This window comes from Lemur catta, chromosome 20 (genome assembly GCF_020740605.2).
Source record: "Lemur catta isolate mLemCat1 chromosome 20, mLemCat1.pri, whole genome shotgun sequence".
In the NCBI taxonomy this organism is placed as follows: domain Eukaryota; kingdom Metazoa; phylum Chordata; class Mammalia; order Primates; family Lemuridae; genus Lemur; species Lemur catta.
In genome coordinates this window covers 4,892,726-4,912,146 of record NC_059147.1, presented here as the reverse complement: position 1 = coordinate 4,912,146, position 19,421 = coordinate 4,892,726, and the positions used below count along the sequence as shown (strand labels likewise).

General features: G+C 42.4%; 1 protein-coding gene and 1 pseudogene across 1 annotated transcript in view; one reads left to right on the top strand and one right to left on the bottom strand.

Moving 5' to 3' along the window:
• LOC123625489 (polycystic kidney disease protein 1-like 3) overlaps positions 1-19,421 on the bottom strand; it is a 26,854-nt gene extending 7,433 nt beyond the window's left edge. The window contains 12 exon segments of the mRNA XM_045534048.1: positions 158-310; positions 5,170-5,345; positions 5,619-5,735; positions 6,464-6,694; positions 8,673-8,866; positions 10,851-11,082; positions 11,434-11,562; positions 12,183-12,309; positions 12,403-12,530; positions 13,793-13,909; positions 16,123-16,254; positions 19,341-19,421. Coding sequence (XP_045390004.1) covers positions 158-310; positions 5,170-5,345; positions 5,619-5,735; positions 6,464-6,694; positions 8,673-8,866; positions 10,851-11,082; positions 11,434-11,562; positions 12,183-12,309; positions 12,403-12,530; positions 13,793-13,909; positions 16,123-16,254; positions 19,341-19,421 — 1,817 coding nt within the window.
• On the top strand, positions 974-3,067 carry LOC123625352 (annotated as a pseudogene).

Below are 19,421 nucleotides of genomic sequence, written 5' to 3'. Positions count from 1 at the left end.
TTGAAGTTGGTCATCTTGTTCTCATGAGGAAAAAGCCAAGAGCTCTGATATCACTGAACCCAAAAAACTGCAGGGAAGAAATGGAGCAGGTAGTCAAGGTACATTCACCTGGACGGCACATCAGTATTTACTGCTAATAGTGATTTCCCGACAGTACCTAAAGGAAAAGAGCTCTCTCTTTGCGGCTGGTAGGAAGACCCGGTCCTGCCAGGTCTTCCGGTCTCCTAGGTCCACGGCCAGCCAGCAATTGCACAGGAAGTGCCATTTCCTCTTAACTGCCACATCACTGGCAATCACCTGGCTTCCATACCTAGAGTAAAATGCAGACAGTCACGTTAGGAAGCTGGGCTTGAGTCAAGTGACAAGTAATCTTTCACCATCAGTGGATGTCCTAGTAAATGAGTGGTGTCAGCACAAGGCAAGAACTAAGGAAAGAAAGGAGAGTTGAGCCTGTCTCTCCCTTCCTACCCTCTAAGGGAGTTCATGTGTCAGACACCAGACTGCCAACTCCTGTTACCTATGAGCAGCTCAGTATGTGGGTGTACTTCATTGATTGATTTTAAATGTGAAGGGGCGGGCGGTTTTGAGTAGGCGTGCTCAGTTGCCTTGTCCATTTTTGTTTAGTAGAGTCTCACATTCGATTGCCCTGGGTACTACCCCCGCCTGTAGTCCCCGCTACCTGGGAGGCTGAGGCAGAAGGATTGCTTAGAGCCCAGGAGTTTGAGGCTGCAGTGAGCTATAAGGAGGCCACTGCACTCTAGCCCAGGCAACAGAGCGAGATCTTGTCTCAAAAAAAAAAAAAACCACTTTAATACCAAGCTGATGGAAAGCTCTAGAGGTGACACATAACCTTGAGAATTTATATGTAATAAATATTTATTGTTACAGTATTAACTATAATCATTAATTGTAACAAATACATATTCAGTCCTAATATAATCGTGCCACTGGACTGGCTGCTGCTAAGACAAACATGAATAAGACAGTATCGTTACCCTTGAAGAGCATAGGACCACTGTGAGCTAAAATTTTATAATCAAAGACTACATGTAAAGTTAGGATTGAGGTAAACTAGTGACATGAATTAGTGAGAAAAGTTGAAACTAATACATAGGTGTGAATTTCTTTAAGTGCTTCCTGTGAAAGAGTTATCTACTTTAAATTTTAAAATTATCTTCCTATGATTATCAACTAATAGGAATTCACTGTTACAATTCTAAAATACCTAAAAGTGTACTGAAGAAAATTTTTCAAATCTTGTGACCCTACTACCCGGAGATAATTATTGATTATAATTATCAAATATTATGTACTGGGCGGAGGAGGTGCCGGGCGGCCGCTTCCCGCCCCCCGGAGCGGAGCGGAGCCGAGGTTGGGCCCGAGCGGAGCCGGCTCAGTGGGCGCCACGCGCCCGCCACGGCCGGGAACACGTGGTCCTCGCGCTTCCACCGGGCGGACACCGACGAGTTTGACCAGAACAAATTCCTGGACGAGCAGGAGGCGGCGGCGGTGGGAGAGCCAAGCCCGGACCCTGATGAAGTGGACCGGCTCCTGCGACAAGGGGACAAGCTTCGGGCGTTTCATGCAGCCTTGCGGAACACCTGTCAACGCCAAGAATCAAGCTGTGAAGGAGCGAGCCCAGGCTGTGGTGCTGAAAGTGCTCACCAGCTTCAAGAGCAGCGAAACCGAGCAGGCTGTGCAGTCACTGCATGGAAATGGCGTTGGTTTGTTGTTGTTGTTTTTTTCCCCGGTCTCCACTCGTGGAGACCGAGTGACTTGTGAATGAAGTACATTTATAAAGGGTTTGAGAAGCCCACAGAAAGTAGCGCAGTGTTACTCCAGTGGCATGAAAAGGCCTTAGCAGTAGGAGGACGAGGCTCCATTATAAGAGTTCTTACAGCAAGAAAGACTGTTTAAAAAAAAAAAAAAAAAAACTCATGTTACCTTGAGAAGAACTTTGGATGCCCAGGCTGGGTGAAGAAGGGAATGACAATGGACCATCTTCCTAGGAACTCCCAACTAAACTATTTCAGGACATGTATCCGCTGAAATGTATTTTATTTTCAAGGTAAAGGGAGAAATCGTCTTACTGTTTCCTAAATCCTTTGCAGGATCTGATAGTCTATGCCTTTGTCTACAAGTAACGCAGAACTGACATTTTGACTGTTTACCAGAATGGCTGGCCGGGGTCAGTCAGGTGTACCTGTGTGCACTGGGGCAGGGATGATTTGGGCAGGTGCAGATCCAACGGCTGTGGGAAAAGGGAGAGCTTTTTTTTTTTTGGAAGTGGAAAAAAACCCCGAGAGTTTGTATAGACACCCCGTCTTCCCAGAGAAGGCAGACGCTCTTGGGTTCATTGTAAAGTGCCTGCTGCATCAATAAAGCTCTTGGCTTATTAGTATATACATGGCGGTGTGTTTCGAGTATGTAAGAAATGGTAACGAACAGGATGATAATGAATGAGAGTCCGACCGTTCCTCGGTGTGGAAGAGGTAGATGTGCGTCCCTGTTCAGCCATCCCTGGGGAGCGAGCATGGCAATCTGCAGGCCTCTGCCACAGCAGCACGGGAGCCTCGGCCACAGTGCTGCCGGCTGCTACGGAGGGGCGTTTTGGTGAATAACTATTTATTGTTTCTTACTCCTTTGATTTGTATGTAATTTTGGAGCTTATATAATTTAATAAAGTGCCAAACATTTTAATAATTGAAAAAAAATTATGTACTCTCCCCTATACACATACTTTTTAAAAATATTCAACTTTACTGGGCATAATTTACATATGATAAATTGCACCCAATTTTAAATATACAGTTCAATGCATTCTGACAAATGTATACACCTGTGTAAGCACCACCACCCCTAAAAACATCACCCCAAAAAGTTCCCTTGTGGCTCTTTCCAGTAACCTCCCACCCCCTCACTCCTGGCCTCAGGAGACCATGAATCTGCTTTCTTTCTCTATAGACTAGTTCACCTTTTTAAGAATTTCATATCCAAAGAATGGAAAAACAAGCATCACATGTACTCACCAGAAAACTGGTTTCCCTGACCATCACCTAAATGCACATCGGGGAAGGATACCAATTGGATATCAGACTGGGATGGGGGTGGGGGGAGGGGATGGGTTTATGCCTACATGATGAGTGCGTTGCACACCCTCTGGGGAATGGTCATGCTTGAAGGTGCAGACCCGGGGAGGTGGGGGGGAGGGGATGGAGGTATGACTACATGATGAGTGCCAGGCGCACTGTCTGGAGAATGAGAATGGACGCGCTTGGGACTCTGACTCGGGGGGATGGGCGGGACATGGACGATGTATATGACCTGAACTTATGTACCCCCATGATGAGCTGAAATAAAAAAAAAAAAAAAAAAAAAACCTAACAAAAAAAAAGAATTTCATATAATGCGAATTCATGCAGTATGTCTTCTTTGTATCTGGTTCTTTTTGCAGCATGATTTTCTCTTTTAAATTCATCCATGCTTTTTGTATATCAATAGTTGTCTCTTTCTTTGTTGAGTGGTACTCCATTGAATGACTATACTAGGATTTGTTTTTTCATTCATTTGATGGATATCTGTGCTGTTTCCAGATTTTGGCTATTATTAATAAAGCTGCTATGACCACATGTACAAGTCTTGGAGTGGACACACGTTTTCATTTATCCTGGGTAAATATCAAGGAGAGGAATTTCTGGGCGAGAGGAATATCAAGGAGATGGAATTTGCCACCTGGCAAATCCATGCTTAACTTTACGAGAAACTGCCAGATTATTCTCCGAAGTGGCTGTACCATTGCACACTCCCACCAGTGGCGTGGGAGTTCCAGTTGCTCCCATTCTCACCTAAACTTGGTTTTGTCAGAACTTTTAATGTAAGCCATTCTGGTGGGCAGTTAGTGCTCTTCCACTGTGGTTTTAATTTGCATTTCCTGATGACTAATGATATCAAGCACCTTTTGAAGTGCTTTTTTTTTTTTTTTGAGACAGAGTCTCACTCTGTTACCCAGGCTACAGTGCCATGGTGTCAGCCTAGTTCACAGCAACCTCAAACTCTTGGGCTCAAGCAATCCTTCTGCCTCAGCCTCCCGAGTAGCTGGGACTACAGGCTGCGCCACCATGCCCGGCTAATTTTTTCTATATATATATTTAGTTGTCCATATAATTTCTATTTTTTTTAGTAGAAATGGGGTCTCGCTCTTGCTCAGGCTGGTCTCAAACTCCTGACTTCGAGCGATCCTCCTGCCTCAGCCTCCCAGAGTGCTAGGATTACAGGCGTGAGCCACCGCGCCTGGCCTCAAGTGCTTGTTGTACATTATTCACCTTTATAAATAAAACTGAAATGATGTTATACAAACTGTTTTGTACGCACCTGAACAGAATGGGAGCAGCACGGAAGTGATTAGGCTCTGCCCGCCCACTGGTCGGTGTTTATAGCCTAGTAGGGAAAAACTTATTTTGCTAATAACTTTAGGGGGACGACATGCTCTTCTCAGGTGGGCAACGATCGGCAACTCATCCTTGTGAGTGCCTGCACCTTAGAACTTTCACTCCATTGCCTTCTTTTTTCCCAACTCCAAAAAACCAATAATCTTCATCCTTTAATTAATTTTATTACCTACTTTCTCCACCACCTTCTCCTAATTCTCAGGGTGTTGCTGAAGGAAGATGCCGAATCATGCAGACCAAACATGTGCCAAGTTCATGGGCTCTTATCTTTGTCCTTTCATCATCTCTCCAGCTCCCCGGGCACATCCCACATGCTCATTCTATTCTTTCCCTTCTCCTTGATCTCTTCATTTTGACCAAAAGTGAATTCAGTACATAGTTGTTTATAAAATTTACTCTTTAAAGATTTTTTTTGTATTTAGAAATATTTTTAATTTACCATACAGTGGGCCAACATTTCATCGTTATTTGCTGTTTGTAATCATGACAACATTTAATGAAAATAAAAAGATATCTATCCTTCTACTACCCAAAAAAAATCATATTGTTGATATGCCATCTTTCTTTCCAGGGTTTGTTCTTTGTAGATAGCTTTAAAACTTAAACCTAGTAATCATTTGTTACTGTTTGGCCCAGAGAGTCAGTTATTAATTGTGATGGCTTTGCCTTTCTTTCTCCATGAGCCGTAAAAAAGAAAAGGCAGCAAGATGCGGGTGCTCACCAGGAAGGACTGGCGCCCGAACTGTCATGCCAGAGCCAGGGCCTGTGCAGCTCCCCTAGTGAGGACCGAGTGGTGAGAAGGAAGACATCCAGGCCTCCCCGCTCAAACACCGTCTTCTGGGGGTCCCAAGGATGATGGGGCTCACTCCAGCCCTCTGATCTGTAGAGGGTGATAACCTAAAATGCGACAAGGAAAGATAAAATATAGGAAATTTTAACATGCTTCTTTGGGTTTATCCCTAAGAGGAAAGATGAAGACATAGAAAACTGTACTCAAATGAAGTCTCTGGAATCTCAGACAAGCATAGAGGTGGCTTTGCATTTACAACATAGAACCAGGAAATACTAATCTCTGTGATCCCTTTTAAAGTGCTTCTGGAAAGTGCCAGGATGTCACCAAGTCAGAGTGGGTCTCACGCGGTGGGAGACACAAAACAATGAATGAAGGACATTTATCTCATTAACCTTAGCTGTTGTAGTGACCCTTCTTCGATACCCTGTGTAGACCTGAATAAGGTAGTGAAATCGAGAGTCGGGGTCATTATCAGCCAGGATGGTGACCTTCACCTGCAGGAAAAGCAGAACCAAGTAACTTAGCAGGCCCCCAGGCAGCACAGCCTCCTGCCTCTTCCAGCGAAGGAGCAGGAGGAGGCAGCACTGCGGGTTGGGCAACCGGATGGAGAGCAGTGGCGGGGTGTGGTCAGAAGACAGACAAACTAGCAGACCTGAGCTAAGTGACTGAAGGGAGGATGAGACCTGAAATTCCAGAGCTTATGCCTTTAACATGAAATATTCACCGAATCAACCGATCAAGTCTTGGGCCTCTAAATCCACTTTCCTCCCACTCAGGGAGGATTGCCAGCTAACACAGAGGATACCCAGTTCAACTTGAATTTCAGACAAACGATGAATAATTTGTGCCATACTTAAACTGCATTCACTATGTATTTGAAATGCAAATTTGACTGGGTATCCTGTATTTTAATTTACTAGAGCTGGCAACTCTCCACCCAGGGCAACAAATAGATACTTTGCATATTCTAGAATTTCCAGGGTGTTTTCTGAGTCCCATGAGGATACAATCTTGGCTTAAAAAAAGTAGAGATTAAAGAGTTAATGTCTTAGGTCTTGAGACAGTAGATATGAAGAGAAATTTAAGCAAAGTCCCACTTGGATTTCTATGCTACGTAGTGTCATGCTATCTGCTTCTTCTGATCAAAGTCCCCCCAACCCCCAGTTTTATTTAATATCCTCAAGACACTATGACAAAGCTTTTGGAATCAAAGTCTCATTACCTTCTGCACATCTGCTTGGTCCTTCCTCCAAGCCCACACGACTATGATCATATAGAATCCTAAGAGGCTAGCCAGCCAGGACACCCCAGCGGGATTGCTGGTCACATGAAGGAACAGTTTGAACATGTCTTCAACATGCACCGTCCTGGGAACAATGAAGAAGTCACTGCTGAAGAAGGTCAGGTGGTTACAGAGACACTGTGTCCTCCAAATGGTGCTCTGCGGCCCAACCTGGAATGAGAGTCAAGACACCAATTCTACTCAGAGTGCTAAGGAAGGGACAAACCTAAGATGTAAAACACAGGTAGTTTCGAGATGGAAAAGGACGTCTGGACCTCTCCTTCACTGCTGGTGGTGGTGTGAACAGTTATAACCAATGCGGGGAGCAATGTGGCAACAGCCAGTGAGGCTGGAGCAGCTCTAACTCTGAATCCTGAAATTCCAGTTCTGAATATATATCCTAGGGGAACTTTGCATGAAGATATGTGAAAAGGAATGTTTTGTCAGCACTGTTTGTAACTATCAAAAATAGGAAACAACCTGTATGTCCAATAACAGTGCAACATAACAAATTAACAAGTATATAAGTACATAACACAGTGCAGAAGTACATAAGTAGAGTCAAACTGATGGAATACTATACAGCAGTTAAAAATTAATGAATGAGAAGTAGATGTATCAACACCGACAAATGCTGAGTGAATAAAACAAGGATATGTACAGCACGGTACTGTTTACACAAAGCCTAAAAGCATGCAAAACAACACTTAGTTATCTATTCAGTTTCAGTTTCTCTCTAGAACGTAAGCTCACGAGGATAGTGTCTTGTTCATTGCTGTGTCTCTAGTTCCCAGACTTGGGCATGGCATGTGGAAGATACTCAATAAATATTGGCTGAAAGAATGAACACATACACCAGACTCGGGACAGTGGTCACCCTTTGGTGGAAGGGAGGGAGTGAGATTAGAGAGGGATACACAGTCGGCTTCAGTTACTCCTGAGTGTATTATTTTTTAAAAAATCCACAGTAAATGGAGCAAAATACTAACTTTGATAAAGCTGAGTGTAAATTTAATGTTTATCATATTATTCCTGTATGTCATAACATTTCTTTATAATATTTTTTTTAAATGTCAGTAGGTAAGTGGAAGCCACTTACCACTGTGTTTGGTTTTGTGGATGAAAAGCCTAAGATATCGTCATTAGGACTGACTCCTTTCCATGGCACAAGGTTAAGTTCTGGATGCCCCACCTCTGTGCTCTGACCTGGGAAGAGCTCTCATGCTGTGCTTGGCGGCTCTAGTCCTTTCACAGAGTCCAAGCACTACAGGGAGCTTCGAGGAGGTGGGAGATACCCGATGCCTCCTGCGATCAATGGGTCTGTGTCGCCAGAGGAGCAGAGCTCTCCAGCCTGGCCACTCAGTGTGGCTTCCCCAGGACGCGGCACCGGCATCGGCCAGGAGCTCGTGAGAAGCGCAGGATCTCAGGCCTGGCCCCAGAGCCGCTGCGTCAGAATCCGCACTTTAACAAGCTCCCCAGTTTGAGGAGTTGCTTGAGAAGCCGCCATCCATCCCGAAACCACTGCTTGAGGCCAGGAATGGTGCCAGACGCCTCCCTGGGAATCCCTTTTCCTTCTCTTCCCAATCTGGATGACACTTTCTCAGCTGTTTTAAGAACAAGCTTCATAACCCCTCCAGGAATTGCACTGCATTCTTTCTGCTACTGAACCGAGACTTTAATCAGGCAGGAGCTCAGAGTGTGTGCAAATGGATAGTGCTGATTTAAAGTGGTTAGATGATAATGACGAAAGTGACACTCTGTCCCCATCTGGCCTCGAATATACAAGAATCTGCAGTTTTTTCTTAGCTGTAAAAATTCTCTTTTGTTGAGCAGGAAGTTTGTTTCGTTTTACCCACACCACATTTAATACTTCAAGATTTTTGCAGCTTCTAGATACTGCTTTCCTTATTTTATCTACAGCCATCAGATGCACCCTGGACTGTGAGAAAGAAATTACAAAGATAAAGCACAAACCTGCTCCTGCCCCAGAGACACACTGTCCCTGCCCACCACGCTCAACCCCTCCTGTTACCCAGGCCGATTTATTTCCCTTTTGATTATTTTTCTTTCTGGGCCCAGATAACAAATGCGCCCTGTGTAAGGGGGCAGCCAAGGTAGCAGAGAGGCCTGAGAAGTATCAGTTTCTTACTTGGCATCCGTTGCTCCTCCACGTCCTGTTGTGGCTGTCCCAGAAATAACCCTGACTGACGGCAGTGACGACAGAGACCAGCGGGGGTGTCAGCTGAGCACCCTCCTGGCTCCCATTCCACACGGCTGTTATGTAGTAGGTGCCAGTCCCGTACTGCAGGTTCTCCAGCGTCACCGCCCACATGTACTCCTCATCTTTGAGCAAAGAACACGGCTGCCCTATATTTCACATGGCACAAAAGGGCCAGTAGAACTTCTGTTCTGATCGGTCTATTGTTATTTTATTTTACAAATGAGGAAATGACAAGCCAAGAATCACAAATGATTTCAAAGGAAATGTTCAGTGATACAATCCCAGGATCCAGATTACCCATGTTCTGGTAAAGGATTTTTTTTTTTTTTTTTTTTGGAGAGAGAGTCTCACTCTGTTGCCCTGGCTAGAGTGAGTGCCGTGGCGTCAGCCTAGCTCACAGCAACCTCAAACTCCTGGGCTTAAGTGATCCTCCTGCCTCAGCCTCCCGAGTAGCTGGGACTACAGGCGTGTGCCACCATGCCCGGCTAATTTTTCTCTATATATATTTTAGTTGGCCAGATAATTTCTTTCTATTTTTAGTAGAGATGGGGTCTCGCTCTTCCTCAGGCTAGTCTCGAACTCCTGACCTTGAGCGATCCACCCGCCTCGGCCTCCCAGAGTGCTAGGATTACAGGCGTGAGCCACTGCGCCCGACCCATATTCTTTTGATAAATGAAAATTTAGGCTTAATGAATTAGAATGTATTATGAGTTTTAGAAAAATACGAAATTACACATCTAAATTAATAGAAGATCCAGGTAATAAAAGAAACCCAAGGGCAAAGCAAGGGTAGGAATAATGTTCCAGGAAGAGAGAGTCCTGCACTAGCATGTCCGGGGCCCGATGCCAGGCCCGGCTCTGTCACCAGCTGGCTGCTTAAGGGCTAAGGCAAGTCACCCAATCTCTCTGGGCCTCAGTTTCCTCATCTTTCAACCAAGGAGTCTTGTTCAAGCAAAGGATCTCTCAGGCCCCTTCCAGCTTTAAATGACACATTATTACTGCCAAGATCGGCACGAAAAACCGAGGGCACCTTCTGAATTGGAAAAAAGCCTGTTGGTTTTGATCAAGTATATGTAGGCACTATTTGTGTATCTTAGAAATTTTTAACCATTAATGTCTCCAATTCTTAGCTTTTCTAAACTACAGTGTAGTCTTTCTGGTCTTATACCAAGACTTACTGAGATAGCCTTACCCAAACCTAAGATTAGAAATGAAGTAGAAATATATGACATATTTCATATATGTATTCATCTACAATATGTAAGAGTTAAAGTATATATGATCCATGTTGCTGGAACTTTACTTTTGCTCTAAGTCTCAACATTTAATTATGAAAATTTAACTATATAGAAAGTTGAGAGAATTTTTACAATGAACACCCATACAATCACTAGATTCTACAATTAACATTTTACTACATTTGCTTTCTTACCTATATATCCTTTTCTCCACCCCATAATCCATTTTTCCTTGTTTGTGTTTTGTTTTTGGGGACAGGGTTTCACTGTCACCCAGGCTGGAGTACAATGGCACAGTCACAGCTCACTGCAGTCAAGAACACCTGTGCTCTGAAGCTATCCTCCCACCTTTGCCTTCTGAGTAGCTAGGACTACATGTCTGCCCCACCATGCCTGGCTGTTTTTAAAACTTTTTTTGCAGAGATAGGGTCTCACTATGTTGCCCAGGCTGGTCTCGAACTCCTGGCCTTAAGTGATTCTCCCACCTCAGCCTCTCAGAGTGCTGGGATTAGCAACGTGAGCCACTGTGCCTGGCCCTCATCCTTTTTTCAAATGCACTTCATGGTCACATGTATTTACATGTGTTAAAATTATACAAAACCAAATACACACAGAGAAATGAATGCTTGTAAATCTGGGGAAATCTGAATAAAGTTGATGTATTATATATATCGTTGTCATTTCCTGGTTGTGATATTGTTACTGTAATCATGAAGGATGTTACCATTAGGGAAAACTGGATTAAAGGTATATGAGCTATTTCTTACAATTGCACATGAACCTACAATTATCTCAAAATGAAAAGTTTAAAAAAGAAAGAAAGAAATGCATTTCAAGGTATGTTTCCAACGTCTAATTGGGGTTTTACCTTTCTGCCACACCTGATCCTTTGGAAGGGTGACGTTCAGGTGGAAGTGAGTGTGGTTAGGCTGATACTGGAAGCCCAGGTAGAGTGTCATTAACAGGGGACTTTCAGGCTCTATTCTCACTATCAGAGTTTTCTCCAAAGAGGTGATGTTCACTGTGATCACAAAATGGTCCATGCTCTTGTTGAGGCTGATGGGATGGGTTTCCATGCTCATATTTCTCCAGAGAATGATCTAGAATAAGAGACAGTCACTCTTCAAGTTTAAGATGGTCCATCCATTAACGCCTTTCAATTTCCTTTATATTGATAAGGTTGTGAAACTTTCTAGTCTTCCTCTTTGAATATTAGTAGCTAACATACCCCCAAGGGTTAAGGGAGAATATATAGATAGTCTAAGACTTAGAACACCTTTTTGTAAGGGTAAGGAATCTTTTTGTAAAAATTCCCTAAAGATGGTCATAACTAAATAATGGGCACTACCATCAATCTGAAATGATTTCCTGCAAGTTGTTTGCATCCTTCCATCCTACTCTCTAGAATGGCCTGTGCCCTTCTATTTTATTCCCTGAGAATCAATTCCTACCTCAATGTCTTCCATTAAATCACGGACTTGGAGCAATGGATGATTAGAGCTTAGTTTCACACTTCCAATGCTTCCAACAATGTTTTCGTCACCAAAATCCTTGAAGGGACTTAAAGCTAGTCCTGCCAGCTGGAAACAAAGAAAAGTCCAGTTTCATGAATTGCTGAAATATTTATAAGTGACCCCGTGATAGGTTACAAGGTATCAGATATCATAAAGTAAATGTTGGGATTTTGCCCCTGCTAATATCTCAAATGAAATAAGATTTTGTACTGTAACATCTATGAGGAATGATTAAAGACAAATCATATTATATTTGGGACCCTTAGTTTTGTTTTTTGGTTTTTTTTTTTAACATCTTTGTACGTGGAGGATTCTGTTTTACTGGGGAGTAAGGCAGCAATGCTATTTGTGTTTGTCAGGTAAATGCTGAAAGAAATACAATGCATGGACGTGACCAGGTTGGTATACCAAGTGGGTAATTATTGAGATATTCCCAAGCTTTGCGTAAATAGTGAAGAGCTGACATCATTTCAATTCACAACACAGAAGCTTAGTTAAATCCAGAAACCTGTTTACTGGTCTCAACTTTTCTCCCTGCCAGTGTAAAATAAAAACTGCTGCCACAAAACCTCTCTCATATGGTCCGGTCAGCTTACATACATTTCATGGTACACTCCTTTCACCCAAATGCCTCCTTGGCCATCCAACCCCATTTTCATTCTGATCGGAATCAATTTCACACTCACTTGGACATTCACTGCTGGGTGTTTGTTCAAGAGCTCCTCCAAAGCCGAAGCCGATGGAAAGCATAACCTCACAGGTGCCGGGTGACCCAGAGTATAAGAGCTCAGAGGCAAAGTTGATATGTTTTGGCTACTGAAAAAGAAGTTAAAATGGAAATCAGTTTTCGTATGTTCCCTAAAACTTAAAATGAAACTCTCCCCACTTCTTTCCTCCTACGTTAACCTGCTCAGCATCAGAGTGGCAACGGAAGAGATCAAGGTCACTGGAGATGCAGGAAACTGGCTCTCCTGTAGAAATGCTTCCTGGATGTTCCCAAGTGCCACCAAAGACATTTCTAGCATGTCTTCTACCTGCATTTAGAGGGAAACGCCATGTGACTTGTATAACCTCCATGTGTTGTGTTAGTGAAATAATGGTTTTAGAAGGGTGGAAGGTTTGTCAGTGATGTCATGAAAAGTGACATTCAATGGAGAAGACCTTGGAACCCCACACAAAGTACCTGCAGTCTGGCTGAAGACTTACTATCCTTTTTGTCAACTAAGAGAGCCAGCCAAGGAAATGTTCCTCTGCCCCATTATGTAATTGTCCTAGTCCTGCTCAGAATATGTTTTTTTTCTTTTTAAAAGACAGCTTTAAGATAAATTTCACATATACAACTCACCCACCGGGAGTATGTAGGTCAATGCTTTTTAGTATATGCACAGGGTTGTGTAGCCATCACCACAATCTAATTTTAGGATCCATCCTCCCTAAAATAAACCCGACCTCCACTAGCAGTCACTATCCATTCCCCCATCCCTACTCTTCCTGTTCCTAGATAACCACTAATCTATTTTCTATATCTATAAATTTGCCTCTTCTGGATGGTGCATATAAATGCATCACAACATACAGTCTTTTGTAACTGGCTTCTTTCATTTGGCACAATGTTTTCAAAGCTCATTCATGTTGGACCATGTACTTCATTTTTTTTGTTGCTGAATAATATTCCATCGTATGGATGTAACATATTATTTATCCACTGATCATATCATGGACATCATTTGGGTTGTTTCTGCTCTTTGGCTATTTAGCTATTTGGACAACGCTGCTATGAACATGAGCATACAAGTTTTTGAACGGACATATGTTTTCAATTCTCTTGGGTGTATACCAAGGAGCAGAATCACTAGGTTACATGGCAATTCTATTTTTAACATTTTAAAGAACTACCCAACACTTTTCCAAACTGGCTGCATCATTTTACAATACACAAATGTATAAGGATTGAGATGTCTCTGCATCCTTGCCAATACTTGTTTATTGTCTGCCTTTCTTGGGTGTACAGTGGTATCCCATTTTGGTTTCGACTTACAGTTCACTAATGATGTTGAATATATTTTCATGTGACTAGCAGATATGATTTACTGTCTGTTTACTATGTACCAACACTCTGCTAAATCCTTTTCACCCTGGTTTGGTGGAGAGGGAGACCCTGAGAGCCTTGGCAGAGTGGTTTCTTCAGCAGTGCACAGCTCAGCTGGATGCTCTTTGAAGGTCTAGGGAGAGTTTGGACCTTTCAAGATTAAAACGTTTCTAAACAGAGTTGGCCACTTGTGTCTATTGCACCTACCTGCTCAGCATCCTGCTCGGAGTTCTGCGAACTTTCCTCACCAGCTTCCCTGACGCTGCTGAAGGAGTGGAAGAGATGGACGGTCACAGGGAATCTGAAGCCCAGACTGCTGTTGTTCTGAAAAGGGATGTTCAGTAACTGCTCACTCAGGTAAATAAGAGAATCAGTGAGTTCAATATTCTTTACACATTTTAAATGCATTCTTCCAAAAAGCAACATTACAATTTGGCAAGGAAGGAAAATATATTATTTCATATTACCTATAGGGGAGGATTCATATTTCATGCCATTCAAGAAAGCTGATAATTCTTTGGAGTGGTAAGTATACCAAATGTCTAGCTCACAAAACTAACGTAAGAAAAGGAGTGCTGAGGAAAAGGGAAATGTGACCCAAATGATAAGTAGACTGTCCGCTTATATCTAGTCTATCTTGATATATCTTTTGATATAAAGCATTTGACATAGATTTAAAATACAGAACAAAGAGAAATTCTAAATGGAACAGAAAACACTAATTCTCTTTCAACGTAAGTCGTTCTCAAGAAAAATAAGAAAGGTTAGACAAATTGACAGGTATTTACTGAAATATTCACTGTACGTACTACTATTTGTTTTGAAATTTTATTCTCAAAGTTACATTTATTAAAAACTTGTGTAAGATAAAAAATAAAGGATATAGTAAATAATGTTAAAATAAAGACAAAGTATGTGCAACATACATAGAAAATGTTAACATTCATAATAAATAAAGCTCAAACAAGTTAGCAAAAGACAACCCAATGGGGGGAGGAGAATGGATGAAGGACATGAAGAAACAATTCAGGGCAGAAGTAAAAAGGTCAGTAAGTATATAAAATGATGCTTAGCCTCCTTAGTAATCAACCAAACGCCCCTCCACCTTTTCTATGTTTTCTTTTCTTGCTTTTGAAATTGGCAAAAGTGAGAGTGTGGAGAAATGGCTGGTGGGAATGTAAAATGGTACTTTTTTTTTTTTTTTTTTTTTTTTGAGACAGAGTCTCAGTCTGTTGCCCAGGCTAGAGAGCCATGGTGTTAGCCTAGCTCACAGCAACCTCAAACTCCTGGGCTCAAGGGCTCCTCCTGCGTCAGTCTCTTGAGTAGCTGGGACTACAGGTGCACGTGACCACGCCCAGATAATTTTTTCTATTTTTAGTGGAGACGGGTCTCGCTCTTGCTCAGGCTGGTCTGCAACTCCTGAGCTCAAGCCACGCTCCTGCCTGGGCCTCCCAGAGTGCTTGGATTACAGGCGTGAGCCACTGCATGGCCAAATGGTTCCTTTTAAGAAGGATTTTTGTTGTATCTATTGAAAATTTAAAAGCCCATCAGTTCTACTTTTAGCATTGTATCCCACCAGAGGTATTTGCGTACATGCGCAAAGATATAGGTACAAGGTTGTTCATGGACATGCTGTTTGTCGAAGTAAACAAATGAAAAAAATATAAGTGAACATTGAGTCCATTTATGTGCACTGACATGAAAAAATGTCCATGACAAGGTACTAAGTTTAAGAAAAAAAATGAAGGCTCCAAAAAATTTGTATACTTCAGCCCTATTTTTATTAAGAAAAAACCCCCAAAACCAAAAAGAGCTTATGTACACACAGAAAAAAGCCTAGAAAGTTACGTGCAGCAAGTTAACTTCAAACTGAAAATAGCAATTGCATCTAGAGAATGGGATTGGCGAGAAGGACAGAGATGGTGAGGGCTCTAGCTTTTTACTGTGTACGCTTTTGTTCTGATTTTTTAAATAATACGCATGTATTATTTCTGTCATTAAAAAGCCCAAGGAAACCAAAGCAGATTACATTTATGTGCTTATTGCAGAATATTCAAAAATATAGAAAATGGGAAACAGAAAATCACAATTCCCACTAATCTGACCACCTTTCTTTGCCTGTGTAGGAAGCCGTTCTACTCCCTAGGCACGACCAATCGTGGGGAAGTGACCTTGGTAAACGTGGCTGCAACAAATGCAAGGATCACGACCATGCTGATTTTGATGCCTGATTCCAGGCTGTACTACTCTATCCACTGCCAGGAGAGGATCTATTTTGCCTCCCATTATTTCTTCTAACAAACGCATCTCAAAGGCAATAAACCTGATAAATAAACAAATGAACATAAACACAGCATGTCCAAGGATGTCACTACTGATCAGCTTATTCACAATCTTTAAAGATACAAATGTACTTGCTAATGTTTAAATTCAGGCTCCACAAATCCTGCACAGGGCACAATCTCCAGATTCTGTTTTTCTGCTTTTCACTTTTCCCCTTTTTCTGTCTGGTTCCCTCCTGATCATCCTCTGCTTACGTGAGCTCGCTTAGAAAACCATGGGGCAAAGGCTGTCAGTGTCTGGAGGACCTCGCAAGCTTGCTGCAGCTTGTCACGAGCTTGCAAACCATAAACCGCTCTGCTGAATTTCCCAGCTACATCATCTATGAGCTATTGGAACAAAGAACTTGGTCAAAATGACTTGCATATAATCATCAGACTTCAACAGTTTGAGACATTGTCTTAACCAGAGTTGACTTTTGGTAACATTAAGCTCTAGGAAGCACAGGCTCTCCGAAACAGTTACTTTCAGAAGCTCTTCTGCAAATGCACAGAATTTATTTTCACTTCTTCCATACAGTACACAAAACGAGTAACAAGGTTATACAATGATTATAGCCCAAGGGCAAATGAGTATGGGAATAAGATGATAGGAGTACCTGTAAGTCTAAGAGCATGATCAAAGGTGAGGGAAACCAGGAAATCAAAACAACAGAAACACACTTTTCTATTCAGAAGTATCTCCCCTCCCCCCCCAGGTTTCCTACTGTTTGGTTCCCTCCATTCAGAGTTTGTGTTCAAGAGGGAACTAAAAGTGAATGACCACACAGCAGGTGGGAGGCAGAAAACCTCCCTGAAAAAACAAGCTGAGCAAACCGGACATGATCCCAGCACTTAAGAGTCTGCTGGTTTTGAACTGGACATCAACCCCAAGAGGCTCTGTGGACGCCAACTACTCGGTCCATTTCTAGAGAACAGCCCATTTATAGCTTAATCCAATCACACATTCGAGAAACCTTTATTAAATGCCTAGTGTGTACTGCCAGGTGCTAGAGCAGTTAAAGTCAGCCATGATCCCTGCCCTTGGGAACCACGCAGTCCCATAGGATGATTCCTGATTCAAGGGGTTTGTGAGAAGTCAAGTCATTTATAAAGTGATCTTAGAAGTGAGGAGCACCCAATTGTGGTTTTATACTGTGGGACTGAGCGTGAAGATATGGGTGAGATACATAGTTTCCACCCAACCACACATTTGCCAACAGCGGCCAGGGCTTGATGCCATTCTAGCTGCAGCCAGGAAGGTCACTGAGGGGGTCTTATGTGACATGTTAGAACAGAACTTGCAACCTGGGCTGAATCACGGTAGATCCCACCATTTATCTAGTCTTTTAAAAAATGTATCTTAAGTTATACAGTTGTCTCCTGAGAAATTTTGCACAATTTTGGTTATACTGAATCCTAGGCACTTGCTATGATATGTTTTAAAACTTTAATTTTCGAACCGATTGTCGCTGATATGTAAAAATCCAATTAGCTTTAGTATACTGGTGTGGTATTTAGCGAAGCTTCATTTGAGGCCCAGAGTTTGAAAGCAGCCTAGGCAACATAGCGAGACCTCATATCTAAAATGTAAAAAAAGTACACTTTAGTAAGAATTCCATAGATAATAATATTAAATACTTCTCTGTTTTAGTTTGCACAGAGATAGCACTGAAGGGAAAGTAAAAGAAATGTGAGACACTGTCTCTGCCTTTCAGATGCTTGGTAGATTAGACTTACACATTAAAATATTAGATAATACATTAAAAAGATAACATATTTTGCTACACAGAACATTACAGTTAACAAATGTTGGCAAAGAGGAAATTCACTGCTGTCTAGACACTTAGCCAAAGTGCTGTGGAAGAGATGGAATTGAATTTGGTAAGGATTTGATAGGAGGAAGATTAAATAATTGCCTTTCTGGAAAATTGGGTTGGTGGCAGGGCTGGAAGGTGGGCAGGAAATAGCATGAACTAGAGACTAGGTGTCAGGAAAATTGTGTGGTTTTGTGGTAAGACTGACCTAGCTAGTGTGTAAATTCTTACCGCAGAGAGAGAGATGTCTAGCAGATCAGATCTTGCTTAGAATCTAAGTTAGGAAAAGCATCAAAAACAGATCTAGGGCAGGATTCGTGGTTAACGATCATGTAAGAATAGAGCTGATGCAAGGCAGTTCATTCATATCTGGACTAGGAAGCCATGAGAAGTTCTTATGAAAGGAATGGTGCTTTCTAAAGCGGTGTTTTAGGAAAGTTATTGTTATTATAGCTAAGATGTGCTATAGCAGCAATTCCCAACCTTTTTGGCACCAGGGACCAGTTTCCTGGAAGACAGTTTTTCCAGTGGGGCTGGGGGTGGTTTCGGGATGATTCAAGCACTTTACATTTACTGTGCACTTTATTTCTATTATTATTACATTGTAATATATAAGGAAATAATTATACAACTCACCATAATGCAGAAGCAATGGGAGCCCTGAGCTTGTTTTCCTGCCGCTAAGTCCCATCTGGGGGTGATGGGAGACAGTGACACCTGAAGCGTGTTGCTTATGTCCATTCTACTCCATAATCTCGTTTTGCTTGCTGTCACTGCAGAAACCCTGCTTCACAAAGATAGGACGTTGGAAATGGAAGCAGGCTTTTCAGTGCTTTTGTGGCAATCTCAGGACATTCTACCTTGACTTTAATTCACAACGTATGGAGATGTGAAGTTGTCTCAAACATACTTTTAAGGTCACCATCATTTGTGATCTCAAACAGTTGATCCTCTTCTAGCATGGACAAAGTTGATTCACTTGGCCTGTTCACAAGTGGGTTGCGGATCCACTCCTTTCCAGTTCAGGGGTCTTTGTGGTTGGGAAGTAATGCTCAAACTCTTTTGAAAGCTGAGATAGGTGGTCATGCACCAGCTGGGAGAAAGAAAGCCCTGGCTCAGCCTGTTTCAAAATCTCTAATGTTTGAACCATGTCAAAACTCCCAGTGTTCACTTGTCACCCCCATAATTCCAGTCTGACTTCGAATGCAGCCACTTTATCTGCCGACTTGAACACAGTTGTCATTCTCCCCTGAAGTGACAGATGGATTTTGCTGAGCAGGTTGAATATGTCACACAAGTAAGTTTGGGGACCCATTCTGTGTCACTGAAATGTGCAGCTAGTGGTGACCGTTTTTCTAAAAGAAATCTCTGGAGTGGCTCTTGTAACTCAAAAACTCTGGCCAGTGATCTACCTTAGAAAGCCGTCTCGCTTCTGTGTGTAAGCGAAGATGTGTGCTCTGCGTCCAACTCCTCACAGAGCTGCACGAACACATGGAAGTTAAGGGCATGTGCTTTAATGTGGTTGATAATTTTAATCACATCCTGCAAAATGTTGTTTAGTTCAGGTGACACTTTTCAGCTAGTCAGCATTTCTCTATGGATGATGCAGTGCAGACTCACATTCAGAAGTGACCTCCTTGACCCAAGTAATGAAACCAGAACCTTGACCCAAGTAATGAAACCAGAAAGCCGTCCAGTCAT